The 20,665-nt window shown below is 37.6% G+C and overlaps 1 protein-coding gene across 1 annotated transcript; it reads right to left on the reverse strand.

Annotated features, from left to right (window-relative positions):
- Window positions 1–2,299: 2,299 nt before the first annotated feature.
- Window positions 2,300–6,021, reverse strand: LOC145783578 (kelch-like protein 24). Its single transcript, XM_082595475.1, has one exon. It carries the CDS (start codon window positions 6,019–6,021, stop codon window positions 4,861–4,863), a length of 1,161 nt encoding a protein of 386 aa, XP_082451601.1. The 3' UTR covers window positions 2,300–4,860.
- Between the last annotated feature and the right edge of the window lie 14,644 nt (window positions 6,022–20,665).

Below are 20,665 nucleotides of genomic sequence, written 5' to 3' on the forward strand. Positions count from 1 at the left end.
TCATGGAAAACAATTTCTTCAGATGTCACTTGTTTATCTTTCACTTCAAATATTTCTTTGATGTCATCAAATTTGAGTTCGTAAAACGCTTCTTCCTTGATTAGACTTTCAAAGTTGTTTGCCATGAAAAAATCTATTTCTTCTACAAGTTTGTCAAGTTTGTTGTTGACAGTTTGTTGACAGTTTGTTACATCAATTTCCTCAAGTAAAATCTCCACACAGAATTCCTTCACGTAGGCAATCTCCATGTAATTAGCTGCTTCTAATGAGTTGTACACATCCTCACTTGTGATTGTGATGTCACAAGTGCAAGAGATAAGTTGTAGATGCTTTTTGTTGAAAAGATTGTAAAGTTGATTTTCTTATAACTCCACAAAGCTATGTCCTCATTAACATTTAGTAAGAAAGAAAGCAATAAATCTGCATACAAAAGCAATGTACCGGTATATAAAAACTACATAAAACAATGTTTAAGATAAAAATATTTGAATAACATTAACGTTTAAGCGATATCTTTCAACCACTATTCTAGTTCCTCGAACTCGATGTTTTGAGGATGAAAAGTTGTACAAGGATCCTTCATTTAGGATGCAACCGAACAATTAAGCATAATAAGTGAATGAAATCAAGCAGGTTCAGAAAGTTGTATAATTAGTTGATAAAGCTTTCGCCGTTATAAAGGCGGCGGCTTCATCAATACCCAACAACACCATGTAACAAAGTTTTGCAAAAGTTTTAGTAGCACGAAAATTTTTATGCATTGTGTTAGATTTTTCAGTATTTTTTTTTTTTAGTATTTTTTTATTGAAATAGATAATAATGTTTAATAAAATGCAATAACAAGTAACTTAATATTTGAATAAGACACTGAAGAAGCCGAATAATTTTAGGCAAGTACAAATGAGATCTTTGGGCTCAAATCACGACACTTGTAAGAAAGACACACTACATCCAAAGAACGCTTTGGCTTTTAGGTCTCTTGGAAAAGTCACCGGTTCTAAAATCATCCCGGTTCCCGCTCCAGCAGTAACCCAAAACCCCCTGTTACCCCCAAAACCCCCTGTTAACGCAATTGATAACAAGCAGTGAATCAACATAAAAGGCTGCATCATTCTGGTAAGAAGTAAATGCGTCCTGAGCGGCGTACGGTGTCCGACAAATTGTTCGTAAGCAATTGTTCGTAAAACAATTCTTCGCAAAATTAATTCTTCGTAAAACAATTCTTCTTAAAGCATTTTTTCGTGCATGCAGTTAAAATTTGATGTATACGAAGAAATGCTTTACGAAGAATTGTTTTACGGATTTCATTTTACGAAAAACAGTTTACGAACAATTGTTTTACGAACAATTGCTTACGAACAATTGCTTTACAAACAATTGCTTACGAACAGTTTGCCTATAACCGCGGCGTACGAATCGCGAACTAAGGGCTAAAAGTCGTAACGCAAATATACAAACATTCAATAAATGATGAAACGTTTCGTGACCTGGATCTCACGCTTCTTTAAGATTATCAATGTTGCCAGTCAAACCAAATACTTGTACATTAAATCAACTTAGTGTCACAAGTTACAATCGTCACCTAATAACTTTTTGAAATCAATCAGTGCTGACCGTCAAACCAATCGATTGTACACCTCTGGTCAGTCGTGCATTATCGTTGTGGACTGCTGGTCAGCAAAGCATTGGCCTAAGTAATACCATATCACTTGAGTGCAACCGTGCGTGAAGCTGCACAACATAAAAAGTCTTACAGCGCCCAGGAGCATACTTTGACTGTGGATGTGGCGCTATATAAATATTGTTATTATTATTATTATTATTAACGAGGGACATAATCGATTTTAAAAGATTTTGCCACGCTTCACAAAAAAAGTAAAAACTCTTAAACAGAATTTGTTTTAACTACCGAGTTCCCAAGTACGCCTAGTTGGCTGCTTTTATTTTGTCACTGATTTGTCTTTTTAATACAATTTTGGTAAAGAGGTGACTTTCTTCAACCACAGACAGATAAAACCAAGCAACCACACGGCATTTAACATAATACATTAAAGTGAACATAAACTATAAACTACGAACGTTTTCGGCCATACTCATGTTAGCCCTTCTCACCTAACGAAAAATAACTGATTTTACATCTACATTGAAAACGAATAAATGCATTTTGTTTTTCAATTCATTGTGTTATTTATTTTAGTTATTTATTATATTTTAGTTATTAGATTAGTTTATTTATTTTCCAGTCGTTTTTCTTGTGACGTCACAAAGCTATATCCTCATTAATATTAAGTAGGAGGATTATTCTTTGTGAAATAAAGCTTCGGTAGAGAGTTTGTCTTGTTGAACCATAGGCATACGAAGCCGAGCAAATTTAACAGATTTAACATATTAAAGATTATTATATTTACAAAAAACACAAAACTACGCAACAATTAAATATCGAACGTTTTCGACATCACACGATGTCCTCTTCAGGAATAACATATATACAATTTTACTACATCTGAATAAAATACAATGGTTATTATAGCTATAAACAGGAAAAAACAAAAACTGCACAGTACTTTTTAAGTTATGGTTCTTTGAAGTGGAGAATTTCTGTGGTCACTCAAGCATAAAATTAAAAAAAAAATCGAAATACGTTGTAAAATTATTACAACAGAGTTTTCAACTGTTATGTATGGGCATTGATCAACCTGTTGCAAATACATCATCATTTTGTTCACAACTTTCAAGTAACTTTGGTCACGCTTGAGTGATTTACTAAATACTTTTCTAAGTCTACATTTATGTAACCACTCATTCCAGTCATCCGTGACGCAACTTTAACCGATTATCAAAAATGGCTATAATGGAAATTTTTCGAGTAAGATATCATATAAAAGCAGGGATTGTATAAAAGGTTTTAAAATACTCTTTTCAATAGTAAAAAAAGTAAAGTTAATTTGAGCTTCTCATACCACAATAAGTAAACACGTAATTGCAACATTTTTAAGGGTTATTTATATGTTTTCAACGAGGAAATAAGATTATAAATTTCAGTTCAGTACAGTTTGTTTTTATTTGTGACCATCACAACGAAAAACAATATATGCCAAACATAGCAGAGGTCTAAAAAAAGGCAGAAGCGACAAAATGAGGACGTTACGTGTATGGTACCAAAACAGGGTAATCAACTAATCAGTTTAAAATATGGTAGGCTACGGTCGCAAAAATAAATTAATTATCTTTAAATTCAATAAAATTATCTTGACAGCACGATTAGTTACAGTTGTAAGGCAAGACAAATAATTTCCTGAATATATTCTTGCTTTCAATGTTGTTTATGGTATTGTTTGCTTGTTCACTATTGGTGAAATGACTTACTTTTGGTTAAGACATAAATATAGCTATTGTGACATATTTTAAAACCGTTATATCAACACATGCATTGCTAAGATATTATAATTTATTTAAATCAGACTGAAAGGTCCTTGCTCGTAACATAGCACCCAAAACAAAATCGAATATCAGGAACTAAATTATAATATCCCCCTAAAGAAACAATGCTCTTGTAGCCTATTAGAAATAAGACAATTCGACGTCATTCCAAAGTGAATTTATCAACCAACATTAATTCTGAAAGCTTGCATGGACAAAAGAAATTGTTAAAGACATTTGAAAAATGCTTCATCTAAAGTCAAAAGAATTTGTTTTTTTTTACTGTACCTGCTGTTATATGACGCGGTAACTTACAGGGCCAATGGAAGTAGGCTGCAAGAATAGTAGCATCAGAGTTATCAAAAGGCATCAAATTTCAAGCAAAAATCAACACAATGCAAATGGAATGTAAATTTTTAAACATATTTCGAGCACTTTGTATGTATGTTTACGTCATCTTTATATATATTTAAAACGATAGTTTCAGACCAACAAGTTGCGAAAATGTAAGCAATATAGATCTTGAATGACTTCAAAACTCCTGATTTCACTAAAAAACTAATAATCTTTTGATGTTAGCCTACTAGCGCTGACAAACGCTCTTCTGATTTTCATATCACAAGTCACAAAACCTAATCAAACATAGTATCGGCAGCACAAAGACAGCTTAAAATTACTTGATCTAAAAAAAATACACGAAAAAAGGACTACCGTATTCAAAGTAACAACTTATAGACTTCTAGCGATTAAGCTCAGCAATTCCGCATGTAGACAAATTTAAAGCTTGCACGTTGAAATAGCTTGTGTAGGATGCTACAAGCTTGCGCCTTCTTCGTGCACAAATACAGACGCTCAAGTGACGGAACTGTTGGGACGAGTACGATAGGATAAAAGCAGCAAATGAGATTGAATAACATACTTTGCTACACTGCAGATTCCACCAGTGGTAAAAAGTGCCTTTCCTCAGGTGTTCTGGAACTATGTCCAAGGAATGCTGAAGAATCTTGAATCTCTTCCATTGGATCGGATCCATAAGATGCTGCAGATGTTCGCAGTGCACGAGCCTTACGTTGTAAAATAATAATATTACGTTGAAAACTTGCAAAAAGCAAGGCTGTCAGTTGCCAAAGAACTAGAGGACTTCAAGACAAAACAAACGCAGAATATTTGCATGACAGGATTACCAGTTGCAACGGAAAGGCAAATGCGTTTGTCTTGTAAACATGTCGGCCTGCACGTCACTAATCAAGAGTTGATGAAACCAATTTAAAAACCTTAATTTCAAAGGTTAAGTAACACAATTCAACAAACTAAATTTCAACAATAATTTCAAATTGGTGAACATCCACCAGATATGAAGCCTGTTCATAAATTTATCCTCTCTGTTGTTTCTTTTTTTCAGTGCACAATTATCAAAGTCCACAAATAAACAATAACAAACTAAACAACAACAAATCGAAAGTTGTTAAATTCACGAACACTAGCTTCGATTTCCCAAACATTCCTCTCTGGATCATAAACCTCCACAACATTTGATCCTCCTCCAGCGACGTATATTTTCCCATTTAAAACACAAGCTCCATGACGCCATCTTGCATTATTCATCTCTGCAACATTGCACCAAGTTTGGTTCCGTGGATCAAACCGTTCGACTGATTTGAGTTTTTCATTATTGTAGTTGAACCCTCCTATTGCGTATATTCGATCATTGAGGACAACACCTGCTAGACCAAACCTTGCAACTTTCATTGAAGGAACAATATTCCAACCACCTTGGCGAGGATCGTAATGTTCAACTGAGTTTAAGTAACTACCATAGCCGCAACCACCAATTGCATATATTCCTCCGCTGGTAGAAACCAATGCAAAGTTATAACGTTCTTCATTCATGTCATCAATACTTTTCCATCTGTTCTCGTCGATGTTATAACATTCTCCAGATTGTAGAATACCCCTTCCATCCAATCCACCACAAGTGTAAATGCAATCATCGAAAACAACAGATGCACCATCTTCTCTCTTTCTCTTTGCAGAAGTTAATTTCTTCCAACTTGACGCCTGTTTGTTAAAGTCTAATCTTTCCATGGCGTTGGTGTACCTTCCACTTATGAGGTAAACATTTCCTTTGTGATGCACCCCTAATCCTCTGCTGTGATCAAACAAAGTGTTTGGCAGTTTACTTGTTTCTTTCTCTGTGACGTCATATTTCCATACTTGATCCCCATCAAATGCAAAGGAATAGTTTTTTGCTTTATGTTGTTCAACAATGGCATGATTGCTTTGTTGAGCTCGAATTCGGGAAAGAATTGATTGAAAACACATTTTGATGCATTCGAGACAATTCATGATCAATTCTTCTTGGCTGACAACATCACGCAAGAAATCTCCAGATAAATTTTCAAGTTTCAATAAACTGAAAAGCTCAATCAAGTGTTGCTGACGTGCATTGACGTCATGTTTGATCCATTCCATCATTCCATGGAAAACAATTTCCTCGGACGTCACCTGTTTATCTTTCACTTCAAATATTTCTTTGATGTCATCAAATTTAAGTTTGTAAAACTCTTTTTCCTTGATTAGACTTTCAAAGTTGTTTGCCATGAAAAAATCCGTTTTTCTACAACTTTGTCAAGATTATACAACTTTGAGTATGAACGAATATGTAGACAGTTTTTGCATCAAATTTCTCAAGTAAAAATTCTTTCAAGTGAGGATTCGCCAAGTCATTTGCTGCTTCTATTAAGTTGTACACATTCTCACTTGTTATTATGATGTCACAAGTGCAAGAGATAAGTTGAGGATGCTTTTTGTTGAAAAGATTGTAAAGTTGATTTGCTTATAACTCCACAAAGCTATGTCCTCATTAACATTTAGTAAGAAAGAAAGCAATAAATCTGCATACAAAAGCAATATATATGAAAAAAACTACATAAAGCAATGTGATAAAAATATTTGCATAATATTAATGTCCAAGTGATGTCTCTCAACCTTAACTCTGGTTCCTCGATGTATTGAGGATGAAAAGTTGTACAAGGATCCTTCATTTAGGATGCAACCAAACAATTAAACATAATAAGTGAATGAAATCAGTGAGGTTCAGAAACTTGTATAATTAGTTGATAAAGCATCCGCCGTTAAAAAGGCTGCGGCCTCACCAATACCCAACAACACTATGTAACAAAGTTTTGCAAAAGTTTTAGAATTCAGTAGCACGAAAATTTTTATGCATTGTGTTAGATTCTTCAGTATTTTTCTTTGGTATTTTTTATTGAAATAGACAATAATATTTAATAAAATTCAATAACAAGCAAATTAATATTTGGATAAGACACTGAAGAAGCCGAATAATTTTAGGCCAAGTGCAAATGAGATCTTTGTGCTCAAATCACGACACTTGTAAGAAAGACACACCACATCCAAAGAAACTTCAACAGTTCCCCCGACTTCAACAGTTCCCCCTAAACCCCTTGTTAACGCAATTGGTAACAAGCAGTGAATCAACAAAAAAGGAGCATCATTCTGGTAAGAAGTAAATGCGTCATGCGTCCTGAGCGGCGTACGAATCGCGACGTTCGGGCTGAAAGTCGTAACGCAAATATACAAACATTCAATAAATGATGAAACATTTCGTGACCTGGATCTCACGCTTCTTTAAGATTATCAATGTTTCCAGTAAAACCAAGTACTTGTACATCAAATCAACTTAATGTCACAAGTTACAATCGTCACCTAATAACTTCTTGAAATCAATCAGTGCTGATCGTCAAGCCAAACGATTGTACACCTCTGGTCAGTCTTGCATTATCGTTGTGGACTGCTGGTCAGCAAAGCATTGGCCTAACTAACACCATACCACCTAAGTGCAACCGTGCATGAAGTTGCACGACATAAAAAGTCTTTGAATTAAAGGATTGTTATTTAACGAGGGACATAATCTATTTTAAAAGATTGTTGCCACTCAGTGCAAGGAATGAGAAATTTTTAGATTTAGCCAACTACAAAAAGAAAAAAAATGCAATTAATGATTAAAGTACAGTACAATCAAAGCAATTTGAACTTCACAAAAAAAGTAAAAACTCTTAAACAGAATTTGTTTTAACTACCGAGTACCCAAGTAGGCCTAGTTGGCTGCTTTTATTATGTCACTGATTTATCTTCTTAATACAATTTTGGTAAAGAGGTGACTTTCTTCAACCACAGACAGATAAAACCAAGCAACCACACGACATTTAACATAATATATTAAAGTGAACTATAAACTACGAACGTTTTCGGCCATACTCAAGTTAGCTCTTTTCAAGTAACGAAAAATAACTGATTTTACATCTACATTGAAAATAAATAAATGCATTTTGTTTTTCAATTCATTGTGTAGATTAGTTATTTATTTTATATAATTCAGGAGGATACTATATATATATATATAGATAAAAGTCAGGAGGAAGGCAAATTGCTCCCCTCTCCGAACTATTTTAAATAAACATTTCAACCTCTGTTACCGCATCTTTTGACAGAGTTTTGCTATTGATTTAGGCTAAAACTACTCTCATGCTCAGAACAGGCCCGGATTTAGGGAGGGCAAAGTGTGCAGGTGCCCCGGGCCCCCCTTTTGAAGGGCCCCCGACGTGAAAAAAGTGTAATTTTGTGTTTTTTTTTTCTTCTTTCAGCCTTTGAAGTTTCTGCAAAATGCTGTGCAGTGCTGGATTAATGGTACTGTAGACGCAGAGGTGGTTTTTCGCGCCGTCGGAGTGAACAACTTTTTTGCACGGGGCCTCCCGATCTAAAAGTGCCCAGGGCGCAACTTTCCAAAAGGTACCATTAAAAAATCCCCTTTGAGCAACAAAAGAAAAAGGCGTATAATAGCGAAATTAACTCATCGGTTTGCCACTGCCTGACTTGGCGCAGAGGGTTAGGGCGGTGGTAGTCATTGCATTAATGTGGGTTTGATTCCCTCCGCTGCTATGCTCTTTTTTCTTCCGTAATTACCAAACAAAGTTCGAAGGAGGTTTTTTAATGGTACCTTTTGAAAACTTGCGCCCCGGGCCCCCCATCAGCTAAATCCGGCCCTGTCTCAGAATGCGAAATTTTAATATAATTCTTACTATTGAAAATTTATTTGAAATTGAAAATATTGAAATTTATTTTTACTATTGAAAAGAGTATTTTACAACCTTTCATACAATCCTTGCTTTTATATGATGTCTCACTCGAAAAATTCCCAATATATCCATTTTTGATAATCGGTTATGGGATGAGTGGTTACATAAACGTAGACTTGGAAAAGTATCTGGTAAATCACTCAAGCGTGACCAAATTTGCTTGAAAGTTATAACTTGTACAAAATTATGATCCATTAGCAAAAAAATCAAAATTTAAAAAATCATATTTTAACATCTTTTTTGGTAGGTATAGATTACTCCTATAGATTAGTGCATCTTGGTGTTTTAAACAAAAAAGATATTTCTGAGCTTTTCTGACAGTGCTTTTGAAATAAAAGATAACTTTGAAACACATGCAAAAGTTGTAGCCTCTTCAAGTTTTACCAATTTGAGATAAATGAGATGGAAACATGCGTTACCACAAAACTATCAAACACTGATCAAAACAACTCAACAAATAGAGCTTCGGTAGAGAGTTTGTCTTGTTGAACCATAGACATACGAAGCCGAGCAACGTGATCAAGTTTATTATTCAAGTTTATTACATTTACATAAACATAAAACTACGCAACAAATTAAGTATCGAACGTTTTCGACATCACAAGATGTCCTCTTCAGGAATAACATATATACAATTTTACTACATCTGAATAAAATACAATGGTTATTATAACTATAAACAGGAAAAAAAACAAAAACTGCACAGTACTTCTGACTAGCTCAAACTCAACGATATAGGCTCCACGAGAATCAAAGGTAACTGCATCAAAAGGTGTTGAACAGATCACATGATGTGGTAGAAAGGCAAAGTGCGAAAAATAAACTAATTTTAAAATACAGAGAGCAAGAAAGATGAGCCGCAAGCATACAATTGTCTGTTCAAAGGGGGATTGTTACGTTTCATGCACAAGGCTTCTAAGATTTTAGTTTGATACTCAGACCTGCCTCTAGACATGATCTCAAATTGTTTGATGGAAACGTTGTTTTTACATTCTGTACACGAGAAAATGTGATCTTTAATAGCACTTTTCTGTATGGAATTATATAATAACCATTGTATTTTATTCAGATGTAGTAAAATTGTATATATGTTATTCCTGAAGAGGACATCTTGTGATGTCGAAAACGTTCGATACTTAATTTGTTGCGTAGTTTTATGTTTATGTAAATGTAATAAACTTGAATAATAAACTTGATCACGTTGCTCGGCTTCGTATGCCAATGGTTCATTTCAACAAAGAAAATAATAAAGAATGAATCATGACAAACTAAAACTAACTAATGAACAACAAAACGAACATATTTGAATTCTGGGATATATGCAACAATTTCCCAAACATTCCTCTCTGGATCATAAACCTCCACAGCATCTGATCCTCCTCCAGCGACGTATATTTTCCCATGTAAAACACAAGCTCCATGATAGGATCTTGCATAATTCATCTCTGCAACATTGCACCAAGTTCGGTTCCATGGATCAAACCGTTCGACTGATTTGAATTTTCGATAGTTGTATCCTCCTATTGCGTATATTTGATCATTGAGAGCAACACCTGCAAGACCGTACTTTGGAACTTTCATTGAAGGAACAATATTCCAACCACCTTGGCGAGGATCGTAATGTTCAACTGAGTTTGAGCAACCACGTCTGCCAGCACCACCAATTGCATATATTCCTCCGCTGGTAGAAACCAAAGCGAAATAGGAACGTTCTTCATTCATGTCATCAATCCTATTCCATTTGTTCGCAGCAATGTAATAACATTCTCCAAATCGTAGATCACTCCATCCCTTTAGTCCACTACAATTGTAAATGCGACCATCGAAAACAACAGAAGCACCAACTCCTCTCCTTACATTTGTAGCAGCTAATTTTTTCCAACCTGACGCCTGGTCGTCCAAGTCCAATCTTTCCACTACGTTGGTATAATCTCCACTTATGACGTAAACTTTTCTTTTATGAGTAACAACTGATCCACTGTTGTGATCAAACAATGTGTTTGGTAATGTACTCTTTGCTTTCCTTATGACGTCATATTTCCACACTTTCACTCCAACAAATGCGATAAAGCATTTTTCTGCTTTCTGTCGTTCAGCAATAGCCACATTATTTTGTTGAGCAATAAATTGGAAAAGTGTTGATTCGTCGTCGTCGTCGTCGTCGTCGTCTGAGCTTCTGGGGCCGAGGGTCTATCCTTTTACCACCCCAGATTCACGATGTTCCCGGACTACACTGGAAGGCTGCTAGAGAGCAGCCAGTCTTTAGTTTCATCATCCATGACGCGCAGACCTTCCACTCCGTTAGGTGGCTTGAAGATGGTACAGTCATTGATGATGTGGTCTGCGGTCTGTTCCTCGGCACCACATTCACAGGAGGAGGAAGAAGCCATTCCCCATTGGTGCATGGTTGAGCGGAAAAGCCCGACGCCCGTACGGAGACGGTTGAGGCGCACCCACGCCTGTCTCTGTAGTGTCAGGCCGATTGGGCGTGTGTCGGCGTCGGGGATGAATGAATGGAGTCTGGTGGTGCTTGACCTCCATTCAGAATTCCATTTATGGTCCGCCCATAGTGTGTGGTCCGCCCATAGTATGGTCCGCCCATAGTGTGTGGTCCGCCCATATTTATGGTCCGCCCATAGTGTGGTCCGCCCATTTATGGTCCGCCCAAAAAGTGTTGATTGAAAACACATTTTGATGCATTCAAGACAATTCATAATCAATTCTTCTTGGCTGACAACATCTTGCAAGAAATCCCAGGATGAATTTTCAAGTTTCAATAAACTAAAAAGTTCATTCAAGTGTTGCTTACGTGCATTGACGTCATGTTTGATCCATTCCATCATTCCATGAAAAACAATTTCCTCAGATGTCACGTATTTATATTTCATTTCAAGTATTTCTTTGACGCCTTCAAATTTGAGTTCGTAAAACGCTTCTTCCCTGATTAGACTTTCAAAGTTGTTTGCAATCATAAAATCTGCTTCTTCAACAACTTTATGAAGAATATACAGCTTTGCATATGCTCGAATTTGTAGACAGTTTGTTACATCAATTTCCTCAAGTAAAAACTCCTGACAGAATTTCATTAAGTGTGGAATCCCCATGTAATTTGCTGCTTCTATTAACTCAAACACGTTCTCACTTGTGATTGTGATGTCACAAGTGTAAATGAAGTTTAAAACAGCTTCAAGTGTTTCTTCATTCACTCCTTGGACATTTCCTTTTCCTTCATACTTTTCCTTCATTTCCACTGAAAACATTTTTGATAAAAGTGTTGAGAACACTCCAAGGATACATCTGTGTCCAGCAAAGTCATGATATCCAGCTGTTAAAGTGACATCACAATAGTTTTTCATCTTGATTCTGTCATTGTTCAGCATAGACATGATTTCTATAGCGTGATTACTTTTATAGTTTTTAGACTTCATTATAATTTCAATCAATTACCGTAGGTCTATATGCTGCAAACATACAAATATCCAATTGGTCATGGACACACACTGCATACAGGGTTTTAAATCAGATTTTAAGTTTACTTTGCATGCTTAGCAATTTTTATTCAAGCAAAATTTATTTTTTAAACATTCATAATTGATGAAACTGGTTAGCCCTTAGAAGGTTGGGCTCCTGGAGTCTTGCTCAGTTTGGGGGGGAGCTGTCGATTCTTCTTATGCTTTAAAAGTGATATCTCTGTTATTTTTTAGGGCACGGTTTTAAAATTTGGGATTTACTTTGTAAAATTATTCATGCTGAGCATATCCGAAAATTAAAACTATGTGAATTATAGAACTGCTCATATACGTAGAAATGTTGAGGTGACTTATGACGTTTGGATTATTTGGTATTTTTTGGTAGAGTAATGAAGAACATGTATTACAATGTTGTGATTAAATTTTTTTTACGTAATCTTAATTTAAATCATTTGTTTAACGAGGCCAAATTGATTACTTCTATCGAGCTGGTGGAAAATTTTTGAACAATAGAGTATGAAATATTTCAGAGGATGTGCTGAGAAATGCCTTATATCTCTCAATTTATAACCTTTATTCGTTCAAAATTTCAGCTCAATAGAGGTGAATGAAAGTTAAGAAAAGTCAAGAAATCTCATAGTCGCAGCCTCAGTGGTTTTAGAGATACAACTTTTGATACAAAAAGTTGAATTGACAGCCCCCCCCCCCAACCTCCAAAGGGTTAAACAACTAGTCAAACCCAACTAGTTAACATTTAACAATAAATACAGCCAGAACGGTCATTTTGACCGTTTCGATTTTTAATCACTTATATCTGCTTAGGTAACTGTTGAAGCATTGAAATTTTCTGACATTTCCTAAGTCTTGGTCAATCTTTGGCTTGTAAATTTTTATTACGCGATTCACCTTAAATTACTGACAACGATCATTTTGACCATAAAGCAACTTCTAATTTTTCCACGATTAAAACGCCTTAGTCCTCACCTTTCTTTACAAATATAAAGCTAATTTTATTGTTGTGTAACAATTGAGTAACCTTCTGTTAAGGTAATGTAAAACAAGCAGTGGCTTACCGTGAACACTTTGGTTAGGTGTTCACTTTTTCAGCGAGATTTAAACATGTAACTTAATAATAGTAACATTTAAATAGCGCCACATCCACACTGCAAACTACGCTCCTGGACGCTGTATATTACAATGGTGATAATTAATACGGTACTTTCAGTCATAATGTTCATTGAAATAGAACGTTTTCAAGCGAACTTTGAATTCATTTAAATTTTCAGCTTCTTTCACATAAATAGGCAAACAGTTCCAGCAACTGGCAGCAACAACTAGGAAGGTACGATTTCCATATTGTGTCTTACATGAAGGGTTGCACAAGAGCAATTGATGTTGAGAACGCAAAGTTCTGGCCGGTTTATAATGAACAAGCAAAGTCGTCGTCGTCGTCTGAGCTTCTGGGGCCGAGGGTCTATCCTTTTACCACCCCAGATTCACGATGTTCCCGGACTACACTGGAAGGCTGCTAGAGAGCAGCCAGTCTTTAGTTTTATCATCCATGACGCGCAGACCTTCCACTCCGTTAGGTGGCTTGAAGATGGTACAGTCATTGATGATGTGGTCTGCGGTCTGTTCCTCGGCACCACATTCACAGGAGGAGGAAGAAGCCATTCCCCATTGGTGCATGGTTGAGCGGAAAAGCCCGACGCCCGTACGGAGACGGTTGAGGCACACCCATACATGTCTCTGTAGTGTCAGGCCGATGGGGCGTGTGTCGGCGTCGGAGATGAATGAATGGAGTCTGGTGGTGCTTGACCTCCATTCAGAATGCCATTTATGGTCCGCCCAAGTAGCCGCAGAGATGTCTTGTTTATCAGCTTCGTTGATCAGAAGCCGAGCGGCTGGCACGAATGGGTGTCTTGATTTCAGTCGGCGGGGGTGCCCGTTTGGGAAGGCAGAGATCTTGTGGTGGAGAAGATGATTAGGCTCCAGTGCCCGTCGACCGAGGGACAGAGTGGCTTCTTCGCGACGAAGCTCAGCAGGTTGGATGCCAGCGAGAATGGGGAGATTGTCCAATGGTGTGGGACGCAGGCATCCGGTCACTGTGCGCAGGGCGCTGTTTATGGCAGTGTCGATGTTGTGGCAGTGAGCACTGCGGCACCAGACAGGTGCACAGTACTCTGCTGAAGAGTAGACAAGGGCTAAGGCTGCTATTCGCAAAGTGTCAGCCCTCGCCCCCCAGCTAGAACAAGCAAAGTATCCAGATAGTTCGGGGCAAAACCATGGAAAACTTTATAAACCAATAGACATGTTTTGAAGCGAATACGATACAATACTGGAAGCCGATGCAGGGATTTTAGCATAGGAGTGATATGCTCATGTTTGCTTGTTAAATAATTAGCCGAGCGGCAGCATTCTGAACTCTTTGAAGACGCAAAATAGTACAATTTGGAATGTTATTTAACAATGAATCGGCAGCAGTGGCCGAGTGGTTAGCGCGTTGGGCTCGCAGTCGAGAGCCTGCATGTTCGACTCCAGCCACCCGCACTTGCTGTTGTTTCTCTGGGCAAGAAACTTTACGATAATTGCCTCTACCCAGTGATCGATTTCGAGTAATGGGTAGTACCAAATTTAAGTCATAAGTAGATTAGACAACCGAAAACAGACATAGCCATCGGCTGCAGCGTGGGTCAGGTGTACGTCGGAAGGCGTACACCGATGCATAGCGCTCAAGTCCGCTTTCCCGCAATGTAGGATAAAGATATGACAAACAAACAAACAAATAATCAAGCCTGGATGTCACAAGTGCATGAGTTAAAGTTTTACAAGCATCGACATTTATAAACTGTCTGATGGAACCAATATTTCTAAGATGAAAAAAGCAAGATTTAACAGTGGAACTGACAAAGTTTTCTAAACACAAATGTTGATTTAATGTTACACCAAGCAATTTAATTGAGTTAGAAGAAGAAAGATTGATATTACTCAGGATAAGGATTAAGGTTCATGTCGTTAAGATTTGAAATACACCGTTTTGGAGAGAATACAATAAACTCACATTTTTGTTGATTCAGTTTCAACATATTATAAGACATCCAAATTGAAATATCAACCATATATTTTTGGAACTTTGATTTAATGCAACATAATGAATCTTCATCAGTAACATGCAAATAGAATTGTACATCCTCAGCATATGAGTGGTATGAAAGACCATGTCGCTGTATGATGTCAAACATAGGTTTTATGTAGAGGCAAAACAAGACAGGGCCGAGAACAGAACCCTGAGCAGTGGCGTAGCTAGAGGGGGGCGGGGAGGGGGGGCGGCACTTTCAGACTACGATTTTTTATTTTGATTATAATCTGATAAAAAATGCAATTCCTTTTCACATGCCTTTTCTTGAAGGGGCGGCAAAATCTGAATCCGCCCCGGGCGCCGCATTCCGGCACATCTCCTAGCTACGCCACTGACCCTGAGCAACTCCAGAAGAAAGAAATGTTGCAGAAGACATTGAGTTTTCAATTGCTACAGATTGAGTTCGGTCATAAAGATAAGAAGAGAACCAGTCAAGTGCCATTCCTGTAATGCCAAAATCTGATTTGGTGAAGATTTGGAAATCAAAAATGGTCTCTTTGATGCGTAATTGTACCGGACTGCCAGAGACAACGACACGGTACAATTACCCTTCAAAGAGGCCATTTTCATAAGTAGACGAAGTCCAAAAAATTAACAACCGTGCCGAAAGGTAAGAACTACGTCACCTAATCTATTAATCAACTGATTCCACAGATATAACGCCTAACAACACAGAAACTCAACAGCCAGCAGCCTCAAGCCAAACAAAAGAGCCGCATAAAACAACGACTCACTGACTTCAACACCATTCGTCAAAGCACATGACTAGGGAACGGTATTTCGAAAGCTAGTGCAATTCGTTATTACCACAGCGAACTAGCAGCATCACGCTAAAACAGATCGTTAGTATTTACATTGTGAAGTCAGCAACGATCATGCTGCTGAAAGCAAAACTCAATCAATTGCATATCAAGTTACTATGTTGTGGTTAACAATGCCAAATACTTTTGATAGATTTAAGAATATGCAGCAAGAATAAAGATATTGGTCTAAATTTTTTAGTATATCATCATAGAGCGTGCACCATTGCTGTGGATGAATTTAAAGCCTTGTGAGATGATGGAGACAAACTTATAGCACAAAATGGTTCAACAATAAACAACCCAACAAACCTGAGTATGAGTTTTACACGCAGTTAAATAATTGCCAATTACCTCTGCTATTATTGAAAACAACAGAACTCTCCTTATATTTGAGGAAGCTTATAATTCCTTCCTAACTGAAGTCTGCTCCTCCAAGTCTAATTATTCTAGTGCACTGGTATTCCTTCCGCGTATGACGTAAACTTCTTTTTCATGACTCACAATTGATTCAATCCGGTGATCAAAAATGTGTTTGGCAGGCTTCTTGTTTCTTGTTTATGACGTCATACTTGCTTTCCTGCTTTCCAGAAAATGCAATGAAGCATTTTTCTAGTTTCTGTTCCTAAACACAGTACCCAGCTTGATTACAGTATATTGTTGAATTCGGCATTTCAAACTGTCTATTGAAAACTCATTTTTGTGCATTTATGATCAATTCTTCTTAGTCAAGAACATCTTCCAAAAAATCAAGGATAATTTTTCCAGTTTCAATGAACTGAAAATTTCAGTCAAGTGTTGCTTACGTGCATCGACGTCATGTTTGATCCATTCAATCATTCCATGGAAAACAATTTCCTCAGACGTCACATGTTTATGTTATATTTCAAATATTTCTTTGATGTCTTCAAAATTCATTTCATTGAATTCCTTTTTCTGATTAGACTTTTAAACTTATTCGTTACCACAAAATCCCAAGCACGACTTGAAGGCACAGGCGCGTGGGCGTACGGCAGGTATAGGTAGCCTACTTTAAGTCTGACAACAACGGTTATGTCCAGTGGCGTACGCAGGATTTTGTCAAGGGGGGGGCCATTGACGGTAGCGTATAGCCATAAATTTGTAAAGGGAGGGGTTTGACAAGGGCGGGCGAAGCCCGACAGCGTTTTTGCCTGAGAGGACACCTAGCGGCGGGGGTCTGGGGGGGCTCCCCCAGAAATTTTTGAAAAATTACTTTGAATTTGGTGCATTCTGAGAGCATTTTCAACAAAAATGTGGGTATGAATATTCCTGTAAAATGGTGCTGTCTGGTGGCATAGCAAAAGGATAAGATCATGTTTTCTTCGGCATTTTTCGGAAATAAAGCTAAGTCTCTATGTTTTCTTGTTGCTAATTCCTGGCTGAGATGTTTGAATGTTTGGTATTGGCAAAACTCGCTCTTTTAATGCAGTTTTGTTTAAAATTAGGCAAGTTTTTTTTAGACTGAAAGCATCATTCCCATTTCCCAAGCATAAAGAGACTGAAGGCATGATTTTCAATATCGTGATGTCACACGCGTGCCAAAGGGGGGGTTGTAACCCCCAAACCCCCCTGGCTACGCCACTGGCCATTGATATCCCAGACGTCTTCATGATATCCCAGTATGGTTTTAGTTTAGACTTTATCCATTTTTTTCTCATTATAATAGGCTTACAGACATGGGCGTCCGCACATAGGGGCAAATGGGGTCAGCTGACCCCCCCTGGAAAATTGTTAGATGAAAAATAAAAAAGCGAGAACATGCAAAAATAGGCATGAATTCAATGAAGCTGTTCGTAACATTGAATCATACAGAAAAGAACAATCAGCCACCAATTTAGTAAATCAGTTCTTGAATAAAAAGTGAAGTCGACGTGGGTCTTTGCCGAATTTTTCAACCACTTTTTGGATGAACGAATTTTTGTCCGAGTTTATTCGGCTTCTGTGGACACTCATCATACACAGCCCGAATAGCCTGTTGTCAGACATGGTTGATCTGAGCCATGTTTTGACCCGCCTCATTGTGCTGAATGATCTTTCTACCGTACAAGTAGTGGCGGGGAGGGTCAGTAATGTTATCATCGCTTGACGTACAGCTGGAAAAAGTTCCATATTTTTCACCAAGTCCACAAATTCCAATTCTTCCTGGTCTTCGGACTGAGGAAATTTTCCTTTTATGGTTATGTCATACCACGACATGGTGTCCTGCTGAAAATTGTCAAAGTTGTAGAATTGGTGTATGGTTTTGACCAGGGCTTTGTAGTCTGAACGGTCAATTTTCTCCATCTGCGCTGGATGCAGTCGGTATAGCATGAATGCCGGCATGTTCGTCTCTGGGAAGCGGCTTTTCAGAGACTGGATTAAAGAGTCGATGTAAGGAACGTAAATGGAGCGGCAATAGTATTCCTCACTGGTGCCACCAGTATTTGCTCTGAATACTTGACGGACACATTGCCGTGGGACAGATATGGTGACACCGATCTCTTCGGCTGACTTCAATGCCGCTGTATAAATGTTTTCTGCAAAAAGTGTTTCTGTATTTTGCCGATGATCACAAAACATTGATACGAGTTTGTCAATGTGGTTCTTGACACCTAACATGTTCAGTTGGACTGCCTGAAGGGCTTGGGTGACAGGCTCCAAAATTGATGAATACTTAGCGATGATATATAGCGTTTTATGTACATGTAAATGTGCATTTAATAATAAACCCAGAAAAAAAAAGGCAACTAAGAAAGTACACGATGCTGTTCAGAGCCCCACCTTACTATGTTTTTAAGCATTGGAAGTTTAACTGCGAGGATTCACTGAACTACTAAGTCGGTCCAATACAAACCAAACATAAATGGGAAAATAAATTCCTACTATACAGTATACGCTTGCTGTTCAATTTCTGTAGTTTTTTGACAAACGCAGTTACAAGTATATGGTGATTTGTGGTTCGTAGATATCAGAATAATTGATTTTGGGGATTAGTGCAGAATGCTCAAATCTTTTTAGGCTCACTGCAAATGTCAAATCACCACATATAGGCTACTGGTAAACTGCATTAACAGCTTGCCACACTTCTACCAGTCCTTGGCAGATTGAAACTAAGCTATTTGAACAATCGCTAATTTTCAAATTTGCTGTTGATATAATCACAACTCATAACTTTTTTCTGTGTATGGTTTTAAAGATTATAGACTCCCAAATACCATCGCGTATTTGAAATGCTTCTTTTTTTCTGTTCTTACCTTCCTTTGCTATCTCTTCTTGGAACTACTAGCTAGAAGCAGTCGGTCGCTGCGGAAACCACACAGTTATGACAAAATAAAGTGCATTATTGCCCCAAAAGTATAGATTATACCTTACGCAAGGTTCACTTGAGCACGATAATAGTATCCATTAAAACGATTATATGACTCTGATAATTTTTGCTCTGGATAATTTTGATAAAAATCCGTAGAAATGTAAACACTGATAAAAATGATAAATTGTCTGCATGGTGTAATGGTCAAATTTTCAAAAATTTTTTGCATCCGGCCGAAAGGGCAAAGTGAACCCACCTTGACCCCCCCTAGCCGAAAACCTGCGGACGCCCATGCTTACAGAATACTATGCTACATTGGCATACCTGGGGTGGGGTTGGTGGATTGGGCCATGTATTTCGTATTAGCTTAGTCTATAGAACAACATTGTTAATTGCTCTGACAGTGCAATCCAAAACATATTAAATGCCTTAATCTACGTCGTTAACTACTAAAACATTTTTAAGGGGGGGGGGGGGGGGCCATGGCCCAATGGCCCCCCTCCCCTGTGTACGCTAGTGGTTATGTCTTTTTAGGTTGGATAGACGCAAAATACCAATTCATGACTGCCTGACAGTTTCTGCTACTCTGAGGATCAAGTTATCCTAAAAAATAAATTTGATTATAAATTATTTGCTTTTTAATCTTCGAAAAAGATTTATTCATCAGTGGAATAAAATCGCAGAGTGTTCCATGGTATTGCAAGCTTCTAAGTATGCTTCTAACACTTAAATTTATTTGAATACAAAAGACGATTTCTTGGTTGAAATGTAGTTTTTAAACCCTGCAACATAGGTGCCCAAAGTGCGGCCCGCAAGGAACAATATCTGCAGCCTCGTCTGAGCTCATAACCCACTTAAGACTAATATTGCTCATGATGAAGAAAACCTGTTTGTTGTGGACAGATTTCACGGACTTTCTTGAATTTTTTTATAATTAAAGCGACAAGAATTCTAAAACTTGTAGCCCAATACAGTATAAAGGTCCTTTTTAGCTTTCAAGACCAAACAGGTCAAAATAACGCAGACAAGCCTACGTGCTAGACTTTAGGTTTGTAGACTACTCATTCTGTAACGTAGAATCAGATGTCATTTGTTAGTCAGTTTGAGTTGCACGTACCAGTGAGCTTCAGGGGTCGGCAAGCCCTGGCACGCGTGCCACTTATGGCACGCGAGATGATTTTTCATGGCACGCCAAATGATTTTGACGCGCACGTTATAGCACCTTAAGAAAGTGCAACCATTGCATCACTAACGTTATTATTACATCACTAACACTAGCGCTAACTGAATGGTTGGACACATTTCCAATTCGATCTGCAGCAGTGGATCTACAGCACTTTTCGCTACTTTAAATACCTCAGGTTTTC

Source organism: Aplidium turbinatum, chromosome 14 (assembly GCF_918807975.1).
Source record: "Aplidium turbinatum chromosome 14, kaAplTurb1.1, whole genome shotgun sequence".
NCBI lineage: Eukaryota > Metazoa > Chordata > Ascidiacea > Aplousobranchia > Polyclinidae > Aplidium > Aplidium turbinatum.

Coding starts and splice junctions, on each gene's coding strand:
- LOC145783578 (XM_082595475.1), bottom strand. CDS start 6,021: ATGGCAAACAACTTTGAAAGTCTAATCAAGGAAAAAGAGTTTTACAAA.